This window comes from Pseudophryne corroboree, chromosome 2 (genome assembly GCF_028390025.1).
Source record: "Pseudophryne corroboree isolate aPseCor3 chromosome 2, aPseCor3.hap2, whole genome shotgun sequence".
In the NCBI taxonomy this organism is placed as follows: Eukaryota; Metazoa; Chordata; class Amphibia; order Anura; family Myobatrachidae; genus Pseudophryne; species Pseudophryne corroboree.
In genome coordinates, this window is record NC_086445.1 from 342320585 (window position 1) to 342344208 (window position 23624).

At 46.6% G+C, this 23624-nt stretch overlaps 1 protein-coding gene across 1 annotated transcript in view; it reads right to left on the reverse strand.

The window, feature by feature from the left end:
* The window catches only part of UGGT2 (UDP-glucose glycoprotein glucosyltransferase 2), an 813961-nt gene that overhangs the window by 448940 nt on the left and 341397 nt on the right, over positions 1-23624 (reverse strand). Inside the window, exons 11-12 of the mRNA XM_063953033.1 lie at positions 1390-1481; positions 396-546 (exon numbers count right to left, since the gene is read on the reverse strand). Coding sequence (XP_063809103.1) covers positions 396-546; positions 1390-1481 — 243 coding nt within the window. The remainder of the gene's footprint in view (positions 1-395; positions 547-1389; positions 1482-23624) is intronic.

A 23624-nucleotide genomic window follows, 5' to 3' on the forward strand; every position in this document is an offset into this window, starting at 1 on the left:
TCACGTGGGCACAAACTAGAGATGAGTGGTGTTGTTGCGAACAGGGCAATTTACAGAGGAGTGGCTTTCCATTTGCGGTCATACAATCCTTAAGTACTTATTTTGTTTTGCCATTCTGTATAATGTTATTCTGAACTTACATTTTGCAGAAGAGAGTTACAGTAGGACAACAGCAATCACTGCATTCTGCGGAGTGCTGTACTTGGGATCGCCAGAAAACATCAGGTCAATTCCCCCAGCAAAACAAGCTTAATTATGTGACCACATGTGAAAAGAGGCAAACATTTCATGGGAACGTTTTGCCATAAATGAAAAACTTTATTATGTTTAATAATTTGCTAAGGTTAAGTATAGTTTACCTATTTTACCTCTTTATAAAAAGAATGAATACTTACATTGATTGCAGCATTTCTAATGTCTAAGGCATAATTTTCCTCGCTGGGATGCACTTGCAATCTCAAATATTTGATGAGATCCTCATTTTTTATTCCCAAAACAGAAAGGCCGTATAGAGCTTTCACTTCGTTTTTCAGAATATCAAAAACACTATGTGTAAAAAAATGAAAGAAAAAAAAAAGACAAACTTTGAACGAAAGAGCACTTTTGCATCATATGACCAGAGTTACTACAACATAACATTATGGGGGTAATTCCAAGTTGATCACAGCAGGAACTCTGTTAGCAGTTGGGCAAAACCATGTGCACTGCAGGGGAGGCAGATATAACATGTGCAGAGAGAGTTAGGTTTGGGTGTGGTGTGTTCAATCTGCAATCTAAATTGCAGTGTAAAAATAAAGCAGGCAGTATTTACCCTGCACAGAAACAAAAAAACCCACCCAAATCTAACTCTCTCTGCACATGTTATATCTGCCTCCCCTGCAGTGCACATGGTTTTGCCCAACTGCTAACAAAGATCAACTCAGAATTACCCCCTATGTACGTTCATTCAATTACCAAAAAAGTAGCAAAATTTCAAGTTAAATTAGAAAAAAATAAAACAAAAAGGTTGAGAACTTCCAAAAGGGATTATCTAAGTCAATTTGTATCAAAGACAGTGTTTAACTTATCTTGCAGCATGCAGGACGTATTGTGCATGAAAGTATATCAAGAAAGTGTTGCTTCCATTTACTTGATTATCCCACGCAAAGGAATACATTCCGATCAATGTAAAATAAATTAAGCACTTAAAGTAAAATATTATAACCCATAATTGTACTGTCTATGTACAGTCCCTTTCCACTGAAAACAATGATTATTCTGCACAACCATACTTTGTTAGTAGACTGTATTATGCGGTGTAATAAAAATGAATATCATGCCATATAAAAGGACGGCAGACATAATGTATTGAATATTAATTAACATGAAAATATATACACAAATTCATACCTAAATGCATTATGAACATCCAGATCAATATGAAGACCATTTATATATAGACTTGCATCGCCGGGCTGAATTCCATAGGTCTCAGATAGATGCTTTTAGAAAGAATGACAAAAAATAAATGTAAAGATTTAAAGATGTATCATAAAAGTGCTTATCACAAGAGAAGGACAACATAAGCTTACCATAGGCAAATCACAGTGAACTAGAGTATGATTATACATATGGGGGGTAATTCTGAGTTGATCGCAGCAGGAACTTTGTTAGCAATTGGGCAAAACCATGTGCACTGCAGGGGAGGCAGATATAACATTTGCAGAGAGAGTTAGATTTGGGTGTGGTAAATTCAATCTGCAATCTAAATTGCAGTGTAAAAATAAAGCAGCCAGTATTTACCCTGCACAGAAACAAAATAACCCATCCAAATCTAACTCTCTCTGCAAATGTTATATCTGCGCCCCCTGCAGTGCACATGGTTTTGCCCAATTGCTAAAAAATGTCCTGCTGCGATCAACTTGGAATTACCCCCATGGTCTAATATTCTATGGGGTATATGCAATTGCGGTCGAATTCCCGAAATTGTCGAATTTCGGGTCATTTTCGACCAAAAAAAAAAAATCGCCTATGCAATTCAGTGCTTTCCGACCAAAAAACGGACTTTCAAAATTCGACTTTTTGAAATTCGAATTTTTGCAAATTCGACTTTTCTGCAATGATACAAGTGCTGCAATTCGACCAAAGCATATTCAATTCAAGTTTGGAAATTCGACAGCAGTGCTTTTAGACAGCAAATTCGTCATTTTCAATCCGCCACACTTTGGAGGGTGAAAACAAATAAAAAAAATTTAAACATGTTTTTTTTTGTGTTTTTTTGGGGGGGGAATAGCAGATCTATTTATATTAGAAGGGATTAGGTACTTTTTTTTTTTTTTTTGGAGGCACAAATATTATTTATATATTTTTTAAAATATTATTATTATTTATTTATTTATTTTTTATGCTGGAACGGTGAAATCATAAAAAAAAATGGCGTGGGGTCCCCCCTCCAAAGCATAACCAGCCTCGGGCTCTTCGAGCTGGTCCTGGTTCTAAAAATGCGGGGGAAAAATTGACAGGGGATCCCCCGTATTTTTAAAACCAGCACCGGGCTCTGCGCCTGGTGCTGGTGCCAAAAAGAGTAGGGGTCCCCCGTATTTTTAACACCAGCATCGGGCTCCACTAGCTGGACAGATAATGCCACAGCCGGGGGTCACTTTTATGCCGTGCCCTGCGGCCGTGGCATTAAATATCCAACTAGTCACCCCTGGCCGGGGTACCCTGGGGGAGTGGGGACCCCTTCAATCAAGGGGTCCCCCCCCCCCAGCCACCCAAGGGCCAGGGGTGAAGCCCGAGGCTGTCCCCCCCCATCCAATGGGCTGCGGATGGGGGGGCTGATAGCCTTTTGTGATAATAAAAAGATATTGTTTTTTCCAGTAGTACTACAAGTCCCAGCAAGCCTCCCCCGCAAGCTGGTACTTGGAGAACCACAAGTACCAGCATGCGGGAGAAAAACGGGCCCGCTGGTACCTGTAGTACTACTGGGAAAAAAATACCCAAATAAAAACAGGACACACACACCGTCGACAGTAAAACTTTATTTCATACGTCGACACACACATACTTACCTATGTTCACACGCCGACATCGGTCCTCTTCTCCATGTAGAATCCACGGATACCTGAAAAGAAAAGATCAATATACTCACCTCAGCCATGGTCCAGAGATAAATCCACGTACTTGGCAAAAAAACAAACCGAACACCCGCTCCATGCCGGACTGAAAGGGGTCCCATGCTGACACATGGGACACCTTTCCACGAATGAGACCTGTCAGTGACAGCTGTCACAGAAAGGTCTCTAAGCCAATCAGGAAGCGCAACTTCGTTGCGCTCACCTGATTGGCTGTGCGCTGTCTGTACTGTGACAGCACATCGCAAAGCCGCTCCATTACTTTCAATGGTGGGAACTTAGCGGCTAGCGGTAAGGTCACCCGCCGGTCAGCGGCTGACCGGCGGGTGACCCCACCGCTACCCGCAATGTTCCCACCATTGAAAGTAATGGAGCGGCTTTGCGATGTGCTGTCACAGTACAGACAGCGCACAGCCAATCAGGTGAGCGCCACGGAAGTAGCGCTTCCTGATTGGCTGAAGGGACTTCAGTGACAGGAGTCACGTGATGTCCCGGCATTCGGGAGAAAGGGGTCTGATGTGAAAGCATTGGACCCCTTTCTAGTCCGGTATGGAGCGGGTATTTGCGTTTTCTTTTTTTTTTACAAGTACGTGGATTTATCTCTCTGGACGTGGATTTATCTCTGGACGCTGGAAGGTGAGTATCATTTTTTCACAGGTACCCTCGGATCGTCGGAGACCGTGGCAGTCGGCGTGTCAACATAGGTAAGTATGTGTGTGTCGGTAGTGTGTAATAAAGTTTTACTGTCACGGTGTGTGTGTCCTGTTTTTTTTGGGGTATTTTTTTCCCAGTAGTACTACAGGTACCAGCGGGCCCGTTTTTCTCCCGCATGCTGGTACTTGTGGTTCTCCAAGTACCAGCTTGCGGGGGAGGCTTGCTGGGACTTGTAGTACTACTGGAAAAAACAATATCTTTTTATTATCACAAAAGGCTATCAGCCCCCCCATCCGCAGCCCATTGGATGGGGGGGGGGGGCAGCCTCGGGCTTCACCCCTGGCCCTTGGGTGGCTGGGGGGGGGGGACCCCCTTGATTGAAGGGGTCCCCACTCCCCCAGGGTACCCCGGCCAGGGGTGACTAGTTGGATATTTAATGCCACGGCCGCAGGGCACGGCATAAAAGTGACCCCCGGCTGTGGCATTATCTGTCCAGCTAGTGGAGCCCGATGCTGGTGTTAAAAATACGGGGGACCCCTACTCTTTTTGTCCCCCGTATTTTTGGCACCAGCACCAGGCGCAGAGCACGGTGCTGGTTTTAAAAATACGGGGGATCCCTGGCCAATTTTCCCCCGGATTTTTAGAACCAGGACCAGCTCGATGAGCCCGAGGCTGGTTATGCTTTGGAGGGGGGACCCCACGCCATTTTCCCCCCCGGGTTTTTCCCGTTTTTTACCGTTTTTTAAAATCGCGGCAAAATCCGCCAAATCGGCCGATTTTCGCCCGCGACTCTGGCGAATCCGTTTTTCATTGAATATGGTGAATTCCGGAAGCCACCTTCCGGAATTCACCTGGCGAATTTAGTCGAATTAAAAAACGGCGAAAAATTGCCGCGATTCGCCGTGAATTGCATATACCCCTATATGTCCTCTTGGTAGTCAGATCTATATCAAAGGCTGTTGCTGATTGTAGGTTAGACATTCTGCACAATTGTCACAATCAAATCACAAAATCACATCTATATATTTACTATTTGGACAGTATACAGTTCTGGTCAACATTATTGGCACAGCTGAAAGTTACATTAAGTATATAGTAACAAACAATGGAATGTAGTGAAACAGCTTTAGGGATCTATTTATTAAGCATTGGACGGAGATAAAGTGCCTAGACAACCCACATCCTTCTGAGTAAATGTTCTGTGGATATTAAAAACAAAACAAAAAAACCCCCGACAATTTGGCAATGGAGATCAGCGACTTTTTTAAAGATGACAAAATGAAGCAGAACACACTACCTAGGGTTAAACGTGGTGGAGGATCCATAATATTGTGAGGCTGCTTTGCTGCCTCTGGAGGCCTTCACTGTATTGAAGACATTTTGAAAATCAGAGGATTATCAAGGTTTTATGGAGCAAAATGTACTACCCAGTGTAAGAAAACTAGGTTTGGGTCAAAGATCATGGGTCCACTCCGACAAACACAAAAAACACACAAAAGCACAAAAAATGGTTGAAAGAGAAAACATGGACTGTTTTAAATTGGTCATAAATGAATTCTGATCTCACTGCAGTTGAAAATCTTTGGAGAGAGCTCAAAGGTGAAATGTAATAGGGTGCGAGCTTTGTTTGTGAATGAGAGTAAGTTTTGGCAGTTTGCAGGATGGCTTTCAGGATTTGGGGGTTTGCAGGAGCATGAGGAGGAGAAGGAGGTGATAGTTACCCAGGATGAGTTTGAAGAGGCGGTGGGTGAGGAGCAGGAGCGAAAGAGGCAGGAGGAGGAAGAGCTTGCTGTGTCTGTCCCAAGAAAGAAAAGAACTAGGTGTAATGTGCAGTTCAGTTATGAGGAGAACTGTTGCATGCAATAGTGCCAGTGCAGAGAAGCTCTAAGGAGCCCAGTCACATAGAAAACCCATGGCCTGCAAGAAGGCATTATGGAAGGTCATCACAGGATATGGACGGTGAGATAGCAGGGATAATAGGATTTTAATTACCTACCAGTAAATTCTTTTCTCGTAGTCCGTAGAGGATGATGGGGTCCACATTAGTACCATGGGGTATAGACGGTTCCACTAGGAGCCATTGGCACTTTAAGAGTTTGAGTGTGGGGGCTGGCTCCTCCCTCTATGCCTCTCCTACCAGACTCAGTATAGAAATTGTGCCCGAGGAGACGGACAACTCCGAGAGAAGGATTTTACACAGATAGTGGCGAGAGTCACACCAGCACACACACAAGGCAAACCAAGCTAACTAGCTTCTAACAACAGCAACGGCTGAACAAGATTACTTACCAAGTAACAAAACAGTACGTAACTAACCACTGTAGGATAACGAAGCGCTGGGCAGGCGCCCAGCATCCTCTATGGACTACGAGAAAAGGATTTAAAGGCAGATAATTAAAATCCTATTTTCTCTTACGTCCTAGAGGATGCTGGGGTCCACATTAGTACCATTGGGATGTACCAAAGCTCCCAGAACGGGAGAGAGAGCGCGGAGGCTCCTGCAGAACTGATTGACCAAACTTTAGGTCCTCAGAGGCCAAAGTATCGAATTTGTACAACTTTGCAAACGTGTTTGACCCAGACCAAGAAGCCGCTTGGCAAAGCTGTAAAGTCGAGACACCCCGGCCAGCCGCCCAGGAAGAACCCAACTTACGAGTAGAGTGGGCCTTAACAGACGTAGTACACGGCAATCCTGCCACAGAATACACGTGCTGGATAGTGAACTTGATCCAGCGAGAGATAGTCTGTTTAGAAGCAGCACACCCAAGTTTCTTGGGATGATACAGGACAAACACAGAGTCCGATTTTCTGTGACGAGCAGTCCTCTTCACATACATTTTCAGAGCCCTTACAACATCCAAGAACTTTGATGAAATTGAGGAGTCAGTAGCAACTGGCACCACAATAGGTTGGTTGATATGAAATGCCGACACAACCTTCGGAAGGAACAGCGGACGTGTCCAGAGCTCAGCTCTATCTTCTTGGAAGATCAAGTAGGGGCTCTTACAAGACAAAGCCCCAAACTCCAACACACGTCTAGCAGAAGCTAAGGCCAACAAGTGACAGCCTTCCACGTGAGAAACTTGACCTCAACCTCCGGCAGAGGCTCAAACCAATCCGATTGGAGAAACTGCAGCACCACGTGAAGATCCTAGGGCACCGTAGGCAGCACAAAGGGCGGCTGGATGTGCAGAACCCCTTTCTGAAAAGTCTAAACCTCAGGAATGGAAGCCAACTGTTTCTGGAAGAAAATGGATAGGGCCGAAATCTGGACATTTACGGACCCCAACGTCAGGCCCATATCAACACCTGCTTGCAGGAATAGGAAAAACCGTCCCAGTTGAAACTCCACCATAGGAAACTTCTTGGACTCACACCAAGATACATATTTTTTCTAAATACGGTGGTAATGTTTAGACGTTACTCCTTTCCTAGCCTATATCAGGGTAGTTATAACCTTGTTCGGAATGCCCTTCCGAGCTAATATCTGACGTTCAACCTCCATGCCGTCAAACGTAGCCGCGGTAAGTCTTGATAAGTGAATGACCCCTGCTGCAGCAGGTCCTCCCGAAGAGGAAGAGGCCTCGGCTCTTCTAGCAGTAGATCCAGAAGATCCGCGTACCAAGCCCATCTTGGCCAGTCCGGAGCAATGAGGATTGCCAGAACTCTAGTTTTCCGTATGAGTTTGAGAACTCTTGGAATGAGTGGATGTGGAGGAAACACTTACACCAAACTGAACACCCACGGAGTCACTAGGGCGTCCACCGCAACAGCTTGCAGGTCCCTTGACCTGGAACAATACTGACGAAACTTCTTGTTGAGACGAGAGGCCATCATGTCTATTTGAGGTACACCCCAAAGATCTGTTACCTCCCCGAACACCTCCGGATGGAGTCTCCACTCTCCTGGATGGAGATCGTGTCTGCTGAGTAAGTCTGCTTCCCAGTTCTCTACTTCCAGAATGAAGATTGCTGACAATGCCAACGCGTGTTTTTCTGCCCAGAGGATGATTCTTAATACCCGACATTGCAGAGCTGCTCTTCGTTCTGCCCCGTCAGTTTATGTAAACTACTGTCGTTACATTGTCTGACTGCACTTGAATGGCCCGATCTCGCAGAAGATGGGCCGCTTGCAGAAGACCGTTGTAGACGGCTTAGTTCCAGAATGTTTATTGGTCGTCCGGCTTCCAGACTTGACCAGCTTCCTTGGAAGGTCTCCCTTTGAGTGACTGCGCCCCAGCCCCGGAGACTTGCATCCGTGGTTAGAAGGATCCAGTCCTGAATCCCGAACCTGCGGCCCTCCAGAAGGTGAGGTAATTGTAGCCACCAGAGGAGGGAAATCCTGGACTTTGTCGACAGACATATTCTCTGGTGCATGTGTAGATGAGATCCGGCGCACCTGTCCAGGAGATCCAGTTGGAAGGGTCGAGCATGAAACCTCCTGTACTGCAGCGCCTCGTAAGAGGCCACCATCTTACCCAGAAGGCGAATGCACTGATGAACCGACATCCGGGCTGGCTTCAGAACATCCCGGACCATTGTTTGTATCACCAACGCTTTCTCCTCTGAGAGAAACACCCTCTGCCCTTCTGTGTCGAGGATAATTCCCAGAAAGGACAACCTCCTGGTCGGCTCCAAATGTGATTTTGGAAGGTTCAGGATCCAACCATGTTCCCTGAGCAGAAGGGTCGTGAGAACAATGGACTGTAACAGCTTCTCCTTGGATGACGCCTTTATCAGCAGAGCGTCCAGATATGGAATTATGTTCACCCCCCGTCTGTGGAGGAGAACCATCATTTCCGCCATCACCTTGGTGAATACCCTCGGCACTGTGGAGAGGCCGAATGGCAGGGCCTGGAATTGAAAATGACTGTCCACAGTGCGAGTCGGAGATAAGCTTGATGCGGCGGCCAAATCGGAATGTGGAGGTACGCATCCTTGATATCTAGGGATACCAGGAATTCCCGCACTTCCAGTCCTGATATCACCGCCCTCAGAGACTCCATTTTGAACTTGAACTCCCTCAGAAAGGGATTCAGCTATTTTAAGTTCAAAATGGGCCTGACCGAACCATCCGGTTTCAGTACCAGGAAAAGGTTCGTATAGTAACCTTTGTTTTGCAAATGGGGTGGAACTGGTACAATGACCTGTGCATCCACCAACTTCTAAAGAACCGGTGAGGAGGGATGTCATGAAACTCCAGCCTGTACCCCTGGGACACAATTTCCAGCACCTAGGGATCCAGGCCGGACGACACCTAGACATGACTGAAATGCCTCCACCGGTCCCACCTCCAGGCCGCATGGTCCACCGTCATGCTTCAGGTACTTTGGCGTACCTGAAGCAGGCTTCTGTTCCTGGGAATACGCAGCAGCAGGTTTCTTGGATTTTGGCCAACCTCCTCTAACGGTGGTGTTGGATGGCTTGGCCTTTCTTGTTTTAGCAGCCCGAAAGGACTGTGATGCAGCTTAAGAAAAAGGCTTCTTCATAGCAGGTGCAGCTGAGGGAAGAAAAGGAGACTTACCCGCTGTAAACGTGGAAATCCACGCATCCAACGCTTCCCCAAAAAGAGCCTGACCTTTGTAGGGTAGGGTCTCCACAACTCTCCTGGATTCTGTGTCGGCAGACCACTGGCGCAGCCAAAGTCCCCTGCGAGCTGAGACAGACATGGAAGATATCCCTGCAGCCATGGAACCCAGGTTTTTCATTGATTCCACCATAAATCCTGCAGAATCCTGAATGTTACATAAAAACAATTCAACATCACTTTTATCCATTGTATCCAAATCCTCAAGTAATGTGCCTGACCACTTTACTATAGCTTTGGAAATCCATGCACAGGCAATAGTAGGATGCAGTATCGCTCCTGAAGCCGTGTATATGGATTTGAGCGAAGTGTCAATTTTGCGATCAGCCTGTTCTTTTAACGCGGTAGATCCTGGAACAGGTAAAACCACCTTTTTGGAGAGTCTGGACACAGACGCGTCCACTAAGGGTGGGTTTTCCCATTTTTTTCTATCCTCCTCAGGGAAGAGGAAAGCAACCAGAACCCTTCTTGGTATCTGGAATTTTTTCTCCGGGTTTTCTCAGGATTTCTCAAATATAGCATTTCATTCCTTAGACGCAAGGAGGGTTAGCGAGGCTTTCTTACTTTTACAGTGAAGTAAGCCACCTCAACCTGCTCCGGTGTTGTATCTGCAATATTCAACACATTTCTAATAGCCTCTATCATCAACTGCACCCCTTTTGCAAGAGATGCAGCCCCCTTCAGCACATCGCCATCACCGTCTGCCGTGTCAGAGTCGGTATCCGTGTCATCTTGCATAATCTGGGCAAGAGCACGTTTGTGGGAACATACAGTAGGGGGTCCTGAGGTAACAGAACTGGACCAAACTGCCATAGAGTTCTGTAAAACCTGAGTTGCATATTCATTCTGTGTAACCCAAGTAGAAATCTGAGAAATCATAGTTTTAATAGAGGATAACCACTCAGGCTCCCTTGTTGGTATCTGCGCTAACACAGCGCAATCCTGATTACATGGAATGGGATCATCCTGAGAGGACATGTCCTCTGCAGCATACTGTATGACACAGAGTCCCTGGACATAGCTTAATGGAGACCACAGATACTACACATACACACAGGGAAGGGCAGACAGAGTTTCCCCCCAAGTAAGGAAATAGAGACACAGAGATTGGAGCCAACCCACACACAGCGCTAACAGATACGGAGACCCCTAACCAGCACTGACTGTGCACCTTAATAGGTTACACAGTCTGTACACATCCTCCCTCCCTTCTGCAACCCCCTTGTACTGTAACAGATAGCTGGAGTTTATGTGGAGGTACAGCTCTCACTGACAGCGTTTCTGCAGGCAGGAAAATGGCGCTGAACACTGCTGGGTCTGCTCTGAGAAGCTCCGCCCCCTTACATGGCGCTGTCTTCCCCCTCTTCAGAAGATTATACCTGGCCTGAGGAATCATGCTGGCAGCGATCCTGGGACCCTGACAGGCTTGGAGGTCAGTGTAGGGTGTAGGCGCTGGCTCAGGGCGCCCCTCACAGCGCCGCACTATGTACCACTGAGCCCCAGAGCGCAGTTAGTACTGTGCTCCATACCCTGTTGCCACCATCTTCACACCGGCTCCCCGCTTGCTAGGGGGGCCGGTGACTAACTCGCCACTGATCTCTGGCTCTGTAAGGGGGTGGCGGCATGCTGCTGGGGTGAGCGATCCCCTGTGGCGGGGAACGATTGATCCCCTCAGTAGCTCAGTGTCCTGTCAGCGGAGATAGTGGCTCAGATGCCGCAGGGTGGACACTACTCCCCCCCCCCCTTAGTCCCACAAAGCAGGGAGGCTTACTCCCTGTAAAATAGTAAACTAAAAAAAAAACTTTCACTAGAGAAACTCTGTAGAGCTCCCCTAGCTGTGACCGACTCCTCCGGGCACATTTTCTAAACTGAGTCTGGTAGAAGGGGCATAGAGGGAGGAGCCAGCCCACACTCTCAAACTCTTAAAGTGCCAATGGCTCCCAGTGGACCCGTCTATACCCCATGGTACTAATGTGGACCCCAGCATCCTCTAGGACGTAAGTGAAAGACACGTTTAAATAATTAAAATGTGTAACCCTCCTCCTCCTCCTCCATACTCCCCAGATGCCTCAGTATTTTTTTTGCTGGGACGAACAGGAGCAAAAGAGGATGAACAATGGAGAATTACATATAACATTATAATATAACGAACAACTAGAAAGTTGAAATGAGAACAGATAACAGTCACCTCAACCTTTAAACAAGTGGATGATAAAGTATACTATAAGTATAAACGTAACCTACCACAAGACAGGTGAAACTGCTCTGGGTGGGTGTCCAGTGCCCCCTATGGATTCATAGAAAAGGATTTATCTGGTAAGTACCGAAATCCTATTTTCTTTTTCATCCACTAGGGGTCACTGGAGTACTCTTGGGACGTACCAAAGTTTCTCCCTTGGGCAGTAGAGCTGGCTGGCACCTGTAACAGTAGACGGCCAAAGCTAGATGCTGATGCCGTACAAGTACCAAACTTGTAAAAGCGCACCACGTGGGCACTGGCAACCATGTAGCTGCACGACAAAAGTATAACGTGAAAATAAAATAGTTGTAAAATAGTATCAAATTAAGCATGACGAATAATCAAGATCTAGCCAACCTCTGTCTGGAAGCTGGTCAACCTATGTTGACTGCATTATAGAGAACAAACAATGTATCGGTTTCACGTACTGTTGATGTTCACATTCAAGGTAGCTGGAGTTCCGGAATGGTCTGAGAAAACAGGAACTATGATTGCTTTTTTTCTGAAAAGATAATACTACTCTTTGGTAGAAAAGCGGTATGCGTCTGAAGTTCCGCTCTGTTATTATGAAACACTAGATACAGTGGTTTGCATGACAATGCACCTAATTCAGAAACACGCCTTGCCGAAGTTAAGGCTAGGAGAAAACGGTTTTCTAAGTGAGAAACAGAACATCCACTTTAAAGTTCAAAAGGTGAGGACTACAAGAAATCTAAACTAGATAGAAGTCCCGTGGAGCTGTAGGTGGTATAAACGGAGTTTGAACTCTAAGGACACCTTGCAGGAACGTATGCACTTGTTGGCAAAAGAGCCAAACGGTGCTGAAAGAAAACTGACAAAGCAGAAACCTGCACTTTGTGTCGGAAAACGTAGTCCTCCATCTAACACCGCCTGTAAAAATAGTTAAAGACTGGATAACTAGAATGAAGATGTCGGAAAACTTCCAAGCTTCACACCAACCAACATAAGCTTGTTCAATTCTGTGATAATAAGCCGATGTAACTGGCTTCCTAGCACGTAACATGGTTGGTATAACCAACTGTGGAATGCCCTTTTGTCTTAAGAGAGCGGTAACAACCGCCACTCTGTCAAACGCAGCCACGCTAAATAGGGGTAAAGAGACATACCCTGTTGCAGAAGGTCTGGACGTAGCGGAAGCGGCCACGGATCGTCTGCGAGTAGACCACGAAGATCAGAGAAACACGCTCTCCGAGGCCAATGAGGCGCCACTAGTATGCAACAGAGTAAGCAGCGGAAATGGTAGAAATAGATACGAGGCTGTATGGCCACGCTATTGTGAGATCATCCACTTTTTTGGATCTCTTATTTTGAACACATACTTGAATGTTGTTGAAAATCATGACGACTGAGATAATCTGATTTCTAGTTGTCCACTCCGGGAATGAACACTGCTGATAATATTACCTGGTGATGCTTAGCACAATCTAGGATTTGAGCAACTTCTTGCATGGCCATGCAACTCAGAGTCCTTCTTTGTTTGGTGATGTATGCGACTGCCGTCGCATTGTCTCACCGAACATGAACAGTGTGAGACTGTAAGATGTGAACTGCCTGTTGCAGAGCCTTGTAAATAGGCATGAGTTCCGGGGCATTTATTGACAGTAATCTTTCCTGGTCTGACCACAGACCCTGAAGCTGACAATGTCATACTAAAGCTGAGAGATGCGTCTGTCTGCAGAATTATCCAATTCCAGACTCCGAACCTTTTTCTACGCAGTGAGAGCTTGTATTTGGAACCACCAGAGTAGCGATACTCTTGCCTTTGGAGCCAACCGCACCATCTGATGAATTTTGTAGATGAAAGCCGGACTACTGTGCAAGCAGATCAAGCTGAAAAGGACGTGAGAAATATTCCGAACTGGAGTGTTTGGAAAAAACTCCCTTATCTTTACTAACAGTCGAATGCACAAGTGCACCGAGACCGTCCGTGGTTTGAGCACTGTCGAAGTCAAAAATATTACATAAAAAGAACATACAAACTACACACATATGAGTCGCTATACTTGCAAATACGCGCAGCGAGCACAGCAATATATGGTAACACACACATTTACACGGACATGCCATATAGATGGATTCGACACTTATTTCATGCAGTACATAATTATAATAATATCAAGCGCCAGACATCATGATGATTTAAAATTATATAATGAAGTAACGTCATGTATGTGTATTATTTGAACGAAGCAAGATAGACCGGTCATATTTACTATTAAAGCAACCAGATTAATGTGTAGATTCATTTGATACTTGTTATTAAGTTGTAGGACATTGCAACAAATAATTATGATTAAATGTATGTAAGCTAAAATCACTTTTATTAGAACAACAGATATTCCAAACAGGTAGTGGACAGGAAGCTCAGGCCAGCCCCTTTGGACGTCCCCAAGGCTGAACCTGTTTAGCATATACAAAGAGACTAGTGACTCATGAATGAGTAAGTTCTCTCCCCCAAAAACTAGATAACACATTGCTGATCACACAGGAGGTCAGTTGCTGTTTGGTCTGAGATAATGATGGAGTTATTGCCAGATCAGTTCCTGTATTTATTTGCTGAGAGAGAGAGATATTAAGAGGAGGATGCATTGAAATATATGGTGATTGTATCGCTGGCCTGTAACTGTATGTATTAACTGCTTACTGTATGAGTTGTAACTATAGGTATACTGTACATTGTAATATATTGAATCCATATCCTTTTAATAACAATTATATACATCAATGAGCTTTGGAACTCAGATAATGTGTGGGTGTATTGTTTTCTCTTATGGGATGCAGTGTTTTGCGATGTACAGTGCACTTTTATCGTATATAGTAATAAGATGCGCCTAGTGTTTACAATATATGTTAGAGCGTCCATTTTAAATATTTGTGAGAAAGCAATTTGGCATTCACAGCACTAAATGTACCAGATGACGAATACTTTGTGCTTTTACCTCTGGCAAGTAAAATCGTGCTAAACTAGGACATTGTACAGTCGGAAGGCATGCTGAAAGAGTATGTGTTTATACGACGCCTTGAGTAGGTTGTCTAAGTACGGAACTATTATTACTTGGATGTGAGATTAGCAATCATCACAGACATCACTCTTGTGAATACCCAAGGCACTGATGAGAGACCAAATGGCAGTGTCTGAAATTGATAATGGTTTTGTTGTACTGCAAACCGTAAGTACGCATGATACGGTGGATAAATTGGAATGTGTAAGTACGCATTCCAGAGATACAGTGAAATCCTGAAATTCTGTGGTTTAGCCCACAATCAGTGACCTCAGCGATTTCATATTGACTGTGTAGTAAGTGACATACTGATTGAGCCCCGTTAGGTTTAATATTGGTCTGACTGAGCCGTCTGGCTTTGGTACTACGAAAAGATTGGTATAGAATCCCTGGACCTGTATACCGGATGCTAAAGCTATGAGAGAATGAATAGCAGTCTACAACACTGCCTTCTTGTCTGCTGACACAGGCAGGCTTGTCCTGAAAAACCGCATCGGTGGAAAACTATCGAACACCAGTTTGTAACCTTTGCACACGAAATTGCAGATCCACTTATCTATGTATGTCTGAAACCACGCCCAAATGAAAAATTTGAAGATATGTTCGCGCAACTTGAAGATCAGAGATGGCTGGAAAGCCGCCCTGCCGCTGGTTTGTCAGCTGGGTTTGTGTTTTGACGACGGCTAGTGGATTGTTGATAAGCACGTCCTCTACCACATCTACTGTGTATGGTTGTTATTGAGCACAGACTCGAAAGGACTGAGGTGTAAAAGATGCGAACGCTATACCAGCGTATTTCCTTTTAGGAACTTGTGCATGCAGTGGTAGGAAAAACAACTTTCCCCCAGTAGCCTGAGAAATACAATTTGTCCCAAAAGGACTAATAACATATCGCCAGCATAAAGCAACGCCTTTATTCCTTCGAATCAGCCTCGGCATGTCAAGACCCCAACCAAAGCAACCTTAATAGTAGCGAAAACTTACTTGGCAAATATCCATAGATGCCGTAGCCAAAAACTCAGTTGATTCGCAAATGTGATCGTTTAGAAGTAAAAGGTGGTCTGAGGAAGGAACGACCATGCTGTGGGCAGAACCTGAGCTGTGTAGCCTATGCAACTACAGCCATGTTAACCGAAACCCCAACTAAAGCAAGTCTAAACAACACTTCTGCTACAGTTTAAATGGACTTTAGCAGAGCCCTCAGCTGACGCTGCGATGGGTCTTAAAGCGTTGTTGCATCTGGGACTGGAATAGTTAACTTATTTGGAAGTTGTAAAAATAAAAAGAGTCCACTGGTGTCGATGACCCAGTTAGGTATCATAGAGAGACAGGATAGTTAAACAGAAATCGCTTTGCACAGAAAATTGCTTATGTGGATTAATAATACCTCATTTGTGTCCGGAGATATTCAGGACTTATTTGTCAGAATGTAACAGAGTAAACTTTGGTAACCTATGAGACAAAAGATGACTACGTCTAGGATTGAACTATACATGGGGGTATATTTACTAAAGTCACGATTTTGTCCGCTTTTTTTTTTTTTTTCTAAGTGTGAAGATGGGAATTTACTAAGCACAAATCTCGGCAGTGTTGGGGCTATTCGTAATGGTTTTCATGGCAGAGGGCAGAAATACGAATGAATGCACCATCGGTCAAACGCGGCTGTTTGTTCATACAACACGGGAATTTACTATTCATTCGTATTTTGGTGTTTGTCAGTGAGTGGTCAATTGCGGTCGCTATTTTTTACAAATCCTAAAAAAAAGCAGGAAAAAAAATAGAACTGCTTTTTCAAGCCGTGTTTTGATAGTCATGCACGGATCAGTGAGACCCGTGCATGCTTATCTGTGGGAAAGGGTCTTTTTTCCGTAAAAACAAAATTTTGCGGGGTCCCCCCCTAAGCATAACCAGCCTTGGGCTCTTTAAGCCGGTCCTGGTTGTAAAAAAATACAGGGGGGAAATTACGTAGGGTCCCCCCATATTTAAACAACCAGCACCGGGCTCTGCGTCCGGTCCTGGTTCAAAAAATACGGGGGACAAAAGATGTAGGGGTCTCCTGTATTTTTCAAACAAGCAACGGGGTCCACTAGACAGAGAGATAATGCCAAAGCCGGGGGACACTTTTATATAGGTCCCTGCGGCCATGGCATTTCCCCCCCCCCCAACTAGTCACCCCTGGCCGGGGTACCCTGGAGGAGTGGGGACCCCTTAAATCAAGGGGTCCCTCCCATCCTTGGGCAGTGGATGGGAGGCTGATAGCCTTTGTGTAAAAAAATAAGAATTTACTTACCGATAATTCTATTTCTCGTAGTCCGTAGTGGATGCTGGGAACTCCGTAAGGACCATGGGGAATAGCGGCTCCGCAGGAGACTGGGCACATCTAAAGAAAGCTTTAGGACTATCTGGTGTGCACTGGCTCCTCCCCCTATGACCCTCCTCCAAGCCTCAGTTAGGATACTGTGCCCGGACGAGCGTACACAATAAGGAAGGATTTTGAATCCCGGGTAAGACTCATACCAGCCACACCAATCACACCGTACAACTTGTGATATGAAACCCAGTTAACAGCATGATAACAGAGGAGCCTCTGAATAGATGGCTCACAACAAGAACCCGATTAGTTAACAATAACTATGTACAAGTATTGCAGACAATCCGCACTTGGGATGGGCGCCCAGCATCCACTACGGACTACGAGAAATAGAATTATCGGTAAGTAAATTCTGATTTTCTCCGACGTCCTAGTGGATGCTGGGAACTCCGTAAGGACCATGGGGATTATACCAAAGCTCCCAAACGGGCGGGAGAGTGCGGATGACTCTGCAGCACCGAATGAGAGAACTCCAGGTCCTCCTCAGCCAGGGTATCAAATTCGTAGAATTTTGCAAACGTGTTTGCCCCTGACCAAGTAGCTGCTCGGCAAAGTTGTAAAGCCGAGACCCCTCGGGCAGCCGCCCAAGATGAGCCCACCGTCCTTGTGGAATGGGCTTTTATTGATTTAGGCTGCGGTAATCCTACCGCAGAATGCGCCAGCTGAATAGTGTTACAAATCCAGCGCGCAATAGACTGCTTAGAAGCAGGAGCACCCAGCTTGTTGGGTGCCATCAGGATAAACAGCGAGTCAGTTTTCCTGACTCCAGCCGTCCTGGAAAAATAAAATTTTCAGGGCTCTGACTACGTCCAGCAACTTGGAATCCTCCAAGTCCCCAGTAGCCGCAGGCACCACAATAGGTTGGTTCAAGTGAAAACCTGAGACCACCTTCGGGAGAAACTGAGGACGAGTCCTCAACTCTGCCCTATCCATATAGAAAATCAGATAAGGCCTTTTACATGACAAAGCCGCCAATTCTGACACACGCCTGGCCAAGGCCAACAGCATGACCACTTTCCACGCGAGATACTTTAGCTCCATGGTTTTAAGTGGCTCAACCAATGCGACTTTAGGAAATCCAACACCACGTTGAGATCCAAAAAGTGCCACAGGAGGAACAAAAGGAAGCTGAATATGTAGTACTCCTTTAACCAAAGTCTGAACTTCAGGCAGTGAAGCCAGTTCTTTCTGGAAGAAAATCGACAGAGCCGAAATCTGGACCTTGATGGACCCCAATTTGAGGCCCAAACGTCACCCCTGCTTGCAGGAAGTGCAGGAATCGACATAGTTGAAATTCCTCCGTCTGGGCCTTCATGGCCTCCCACCAAGCAACAAATTTTCGCCAAACGCGGCGATAATGTCTTGCGGTGACATCCTTCCTGGCTATGATCAGGGTAGGAATGACTTCCTTCAGAATACCCTTTTCCTTCAGGATCCGGTGTTCTACCGCCATACCATCAAACGCAGCCGCGGTAAGTCTTGGAACAGACAGGGTCCCTGCTGCAGCAGGTCTTGTCTGAGCGGCAGAGGCCAAGGGTCCTCTGCCAGCATCTCTTGAAGTTCCGGGTACCAAGCTCTTCATGGCCAATCCGGAACCCCGAGTATGGTTTTCACTCCTCGCCTTCTTATTATTCTCAGTACCTTGGGTATGAGAGGTAGAGGAGGAGACACATAAACCGACTGGTACACCCACGGTGTCACTAGATCGTCCCCAGCGATCGCCTGAGGGTCCCTTGACCTGGCGCAATATCTTTTCAACTTCTTGTTGAGGCGGGACGCCATCATGTCCACCCGTGGTCATTCCCAACGGTTTATCCGCATTTGGAAAACTTCTGGATGAAGTCCCCATTCTCCTGGGTGTAGGTCGCCCATCGGAGAATCCTTGTGGCTTCTGCCATCGCCATCCTGCTTCTTGTGCCGCCCTGTCTGTTTACATGGGCGACCGCCGTGATGTCGTCTGATTGGATCAGTACCGGCTGGTTCTGAAGCAGGGGCCTTGCTTGGCTTAGGGCATTGTAAATGGCCCTTAGCTGCAGAATATTTATGTGAAGCGAAATTTCCTTGGAAATTTCTTCCCTGTGTGACTGCACCCCAGCCCCGAAGGCTGGCATCCGTGGTCACCAGGACCCAGTCCTGTATTCCGAATCTGCGGCCCTCTAGTAGATGAGCCCTCTGCAGCCACCACAGCAGCGACACCCTGTTTCTTGCTGACAGGGTTATCCGCTGTTGTATCTGTAGATGGGACCCGGACCATTAGTCCCACTGGAACGTCCTTGCGTGGAGTCTTCCGAATGGAATTATGCTTCGTACGAAGCTACCATTTTTCCCAGGACTCGTGTGCATTGATGTACCGACACCTGTCCTGGTTTTAGGATGTCTCTGACTAGAGATGACAACTCCTCGGCTTTTTCCACTGGAAGAAACACTCTTTTCTGGTCTGCGTTCAGAAACATTCCCAGGAACAGAAGACGTGTCGTCGGGACCAGCTGTGACTTTGGAATATTGAGAATCCAGTCGTGCTGTTGTAGCACTTTCCGAGAGAGTGCTACCCCCACTACCAACTGTTCTTTGGACCTCACCTTTATCAGGAGATCGTCCAAGTACGGGATAATAAAAACTTCCTTCTTGCGAAGGAGTATCATCACTTCGGCCATTACCTAGGTAAAGACCTTCGGTGCCGTGGACAACTCCAACGGCCGCGTCTGGAACTGATAGTGACAGTCCTGTACCACATATCTGAGGTACTCCTGGTGAGGGGGGTAAATGTGTAATCCCCCTCGTCCAGGCTCGTTATAACTGCCCTGAGCGATTCCATCTTGAACTTGAATCTTCTGATTTAAAAGTTCAAGTATTTTAATTTCAAGATGGGTCTCACCGAACCGTTGCGGTACCACAACCACTGTGGAATAGTAACCCCTTCCTTGCTGAAGGAGGGGCACCTTGACAATCACTTGTTGTGATTATAGTGTTGAATATCCACCAACACCGTCTCCCTGGCAGAGGGAGGTGCCGGTAAGGCAGATTTTAGGAAACGGCGGGGGGAAGAACGTCTCGAACTCCAGCCTGTACCCCTGAGATACTACTTGAAGGACCCAGGGATCCATGTGAGAGAGCCCACTGTCCGCTGAAATATCTGAGACGGGCCCCCACCGTACCCGGGTCCGCCTGAGCAGCCCCAGCACCATGCTGTGGACCTACCGGACGCAGGGAGGACTTCTGCTCTTGGGAACTAGCTGTGTGTTGCAGCTTTTTCCTCTACCTTTGCCTCTCGGCAGAAAGGATGAGCCTCTAGCCCTCTTGCTTTTCTGGGGCCGAAAGGACTGTACTTGATGATACAGTGCTTTCTTTTGTTGTGGGGTAGCCTGTGGCAAAAAAATAAATTTCCCAGCAGTAGCTGTGGAAACGAGGTCTGAAAAACTATCCCCAAACAGCTTTACCCCCTTATAGGGCAACTTCCATGTGCCGATTCGAGTCGGCATCGCCTGACCATTGCCAAGTCCATAACCCCCGTCTGGCGGCAATGGACCTAGCGCTTATTTTTGATGCCAGCCGGCAAATATCCCTCTGTGCATCACGCATGTATAAGACCACGTCTTTTATATGCTCTATTTTCAGCAAAATATTGTCCCTATCTATAGTTATTTTCCGACAGGGAATCTGACCACGCAGCGGGAGCACTGCACATCCATGCCGAAGCAACGGCTGGTCGCAATATAATGCCCTAGTGTGTGACCATATCTTATAGGGTAACCTCCTGCTTTCTATCAGCAGGTTCCTTCAGGGCGGCCGTACCCGGAGACGGTAGTGCCACCTTTTCTGATAAGCGTGTAAGCGCTGTATCTACCCTATGGGGTGTTTCCCAGCTGTTATGATTCCTGTACTCCAGACCGGAGGAGATCTTATGGCAGGGATCTGAGTACAGGAAAATAAGCTGGTTGTGGGAGCTGGATAGCCTAGTAACCCCTGGCGCCCTAACTCCGTTGTCTCGCCCGTGTTATCAGAAATCCCCTGCGAGACTATGGTTGCTTGAGCCCATGGCAGCCGCGTTCGAAGGGCGGATTATGTCTGCCCAACCCCGATGCCCCCGCAGGTCTTAATGGGAGACAAGGGGAAGTCCGAGACAGGGTGATAACAAGGGGCCCTCTGACTAAGCAACCAGGCCAGGGGTTACAAGCTAACTAACTAAATCAAAAGGTATGTGCGGACTAGCCGCCAGGAAAAAGGACAACCAAGGATCCACTGATCCGACACTCCTATCCGGCTCCGCCGGACACCAGAGTGGATCTGTGGAAGCGGAATCCTCCGCAAAGCTCCAGAACACAATTAAACAAAATAATAAACAGAAGCGGACAAGCCGCAACACACGGCTGCGCCGCGACTCACGAACACCACCAGATGTTAAAGGTGCTCGGTCAGACTCCAGGAACAGATGGTAACTTCCGAGTACAGGATCTCTGAGGACAGGAACAACCGAAAAGACCGGGACTAGGAACTCTCTGCAGCAGACACAGGCAAACAGGAAGCTCAGGAACTAGCAGGAACCAAGCTCAGAACTCAAGCAGACTGAAAACCCAGAAATATCACCAGCGTCTGTGAACTGCAATCAGCCAGCATATAACAGAGAGGCCTAATTAATAATCCAGAGCAGCTGGCCTATTGCATGATTCCAGCTGACAAGATGCAATTAGCAGCCAGGTGAGGCTGAACACATGGAACAAGCTGCAATTACACAGACTAACCAGCGGCAGCAGACAAGAGCATACTAAAACAGAGCAACAGGAAATCCTGGCATGCAAGACAACTTAATAAACATAAAATAGAAATGAACCACTACCTGTGGTTCATAACAGTATCCCCTCCTTAAGGGTGAGCTCCGAGCACCCCATGATACCCACGGGGAACATAAACAGAAGTATAACATAAAATACAGAACCAAAATGCAAAACAGGAATGAGCCACAGCCGTGGCTCATAACATTACCCCCCTCTTGAGGAGGGGTCAAAAGACCCCAAAATTCAGACTATCCAGAACAAGGGATACAAAAAAAAAAAAAAAAAAACCTGACACATTGGTCAAACAGACACGAAAACAGAAACAAGCTGCAACCACAGCTTGTAACAGTGCCCTCCCCCTGACGGTGGCCACTGGACACAAGATAAGGAAAAAAAATCTTTTTTTTTTTTTTTTTTTATCAAGGCAAGAGTCAAAAATTATTTCTTTTTCTTCTTCTTCTTTTTACAAAGCTCTTTAGGTCTGACCAAGGTAATTCCCCAAACATTGTCTGAACTGATGGTACCACCCAACAAGGCTGCGTTCAAATCAGAGACAGGTTTCTTACCCTTGGGAGCTGAACTTTCTGGCAAAGTACTATTATTAGAAGAAGAAGAAGTCAGAAAAGCACATCCTGCAGTCAAAACAACGGGCTGGGACTCTTGTGCCGAGTTTACAGCATTTGGTGGAATCTCAGAAGACAAGACGGGTGACTTAGAGGAACCTGAACCAATTTCTTTGGAACCATATCTTTTAATAATTGCATCACTGAATGATGGGGGATCCTGAAGAATGGGATCTTCAGCTTTCATTAGGCTGGTCACCCACTCAAAAGGCTCTCCTTTAAAAGAATAAATAAGATAGAGCACAAGGTTCTCTGGAGTGATGCCCAGAAATGGTCTAGACAACATAATAATGTAATAGTGTTTGTAAAGCGCCAGAAATTGGGCTAAGTCCCCATCAAAGATTATGGATGTTGAGATATCAGAGTCAGGATCTGTTTCCTTCCCATCTGACTGAGATTATGGATGTTGAGATATCAGAGTCAGGATCTGTTTCCTTCCCATCTGACTGACTGAAGTGCTTTGCTAGTACCTGGTCACTATTGACCTTACTTGAGGCTGAGACTCTCTGAACCCCACCCAGGGCAGTGACTCTCTGAACCCCACCCGGGGCAGTGACTTTCTGAACCCCACCCGGGGCAGTGACTTTCTGAACCCCACCCGGGGCAGTGACTTTCTGAACCCCACCCGGGGCAGTGACTTTCTGAACCCCACCCGGGGCAGTGACTTTCTGAACCCCACCCGGGGCAGTGACTCTCTGAACCCCACCTGGGGCAGTGGCCTCCGGGAACCCCGCTGGGGCAGTGGCCTCCGGGAACCCCGCTGGGGCAGTGGCCTCCGGGAACCCCGCTGGGGCAGTGGCCTCCGGGAACCCCGCTGGGGCAGTGGCCTCCGGGAACCCCGCTGGGGTCAGCACCTCGGATTCTTTTACTGGGACCGGACCGTTGGCCTCCCTGACTGGGATCGGGCCATCGGCCTCCCTCTCTGAGTCGATAATTATCGAAAGTTCTCCCGGGACTATGACTTCCGGGACTTTTGCTGAAGCCATAACGTTCAGATCCTCCACTAATGCTATGCTTCTTAAGTTCTTTCCTGGGGAAGCGACTTCTAGACCCTTCTTTGGGGCTGCGTCTCTCGAGACCCCACTTGGGGATATTACTTCAAAGATCCCTTCTGGGGTTTTGCTTCTCGAGTTCCCTTCAAGAACTATGGTTTTAGATACCCTTTCTGGGATTGCGCTTTTCAAATCCCTACCTGGGGTAACAGCTTCTGAGACCCCTTCCGGTATGGACACCTGAACTATAA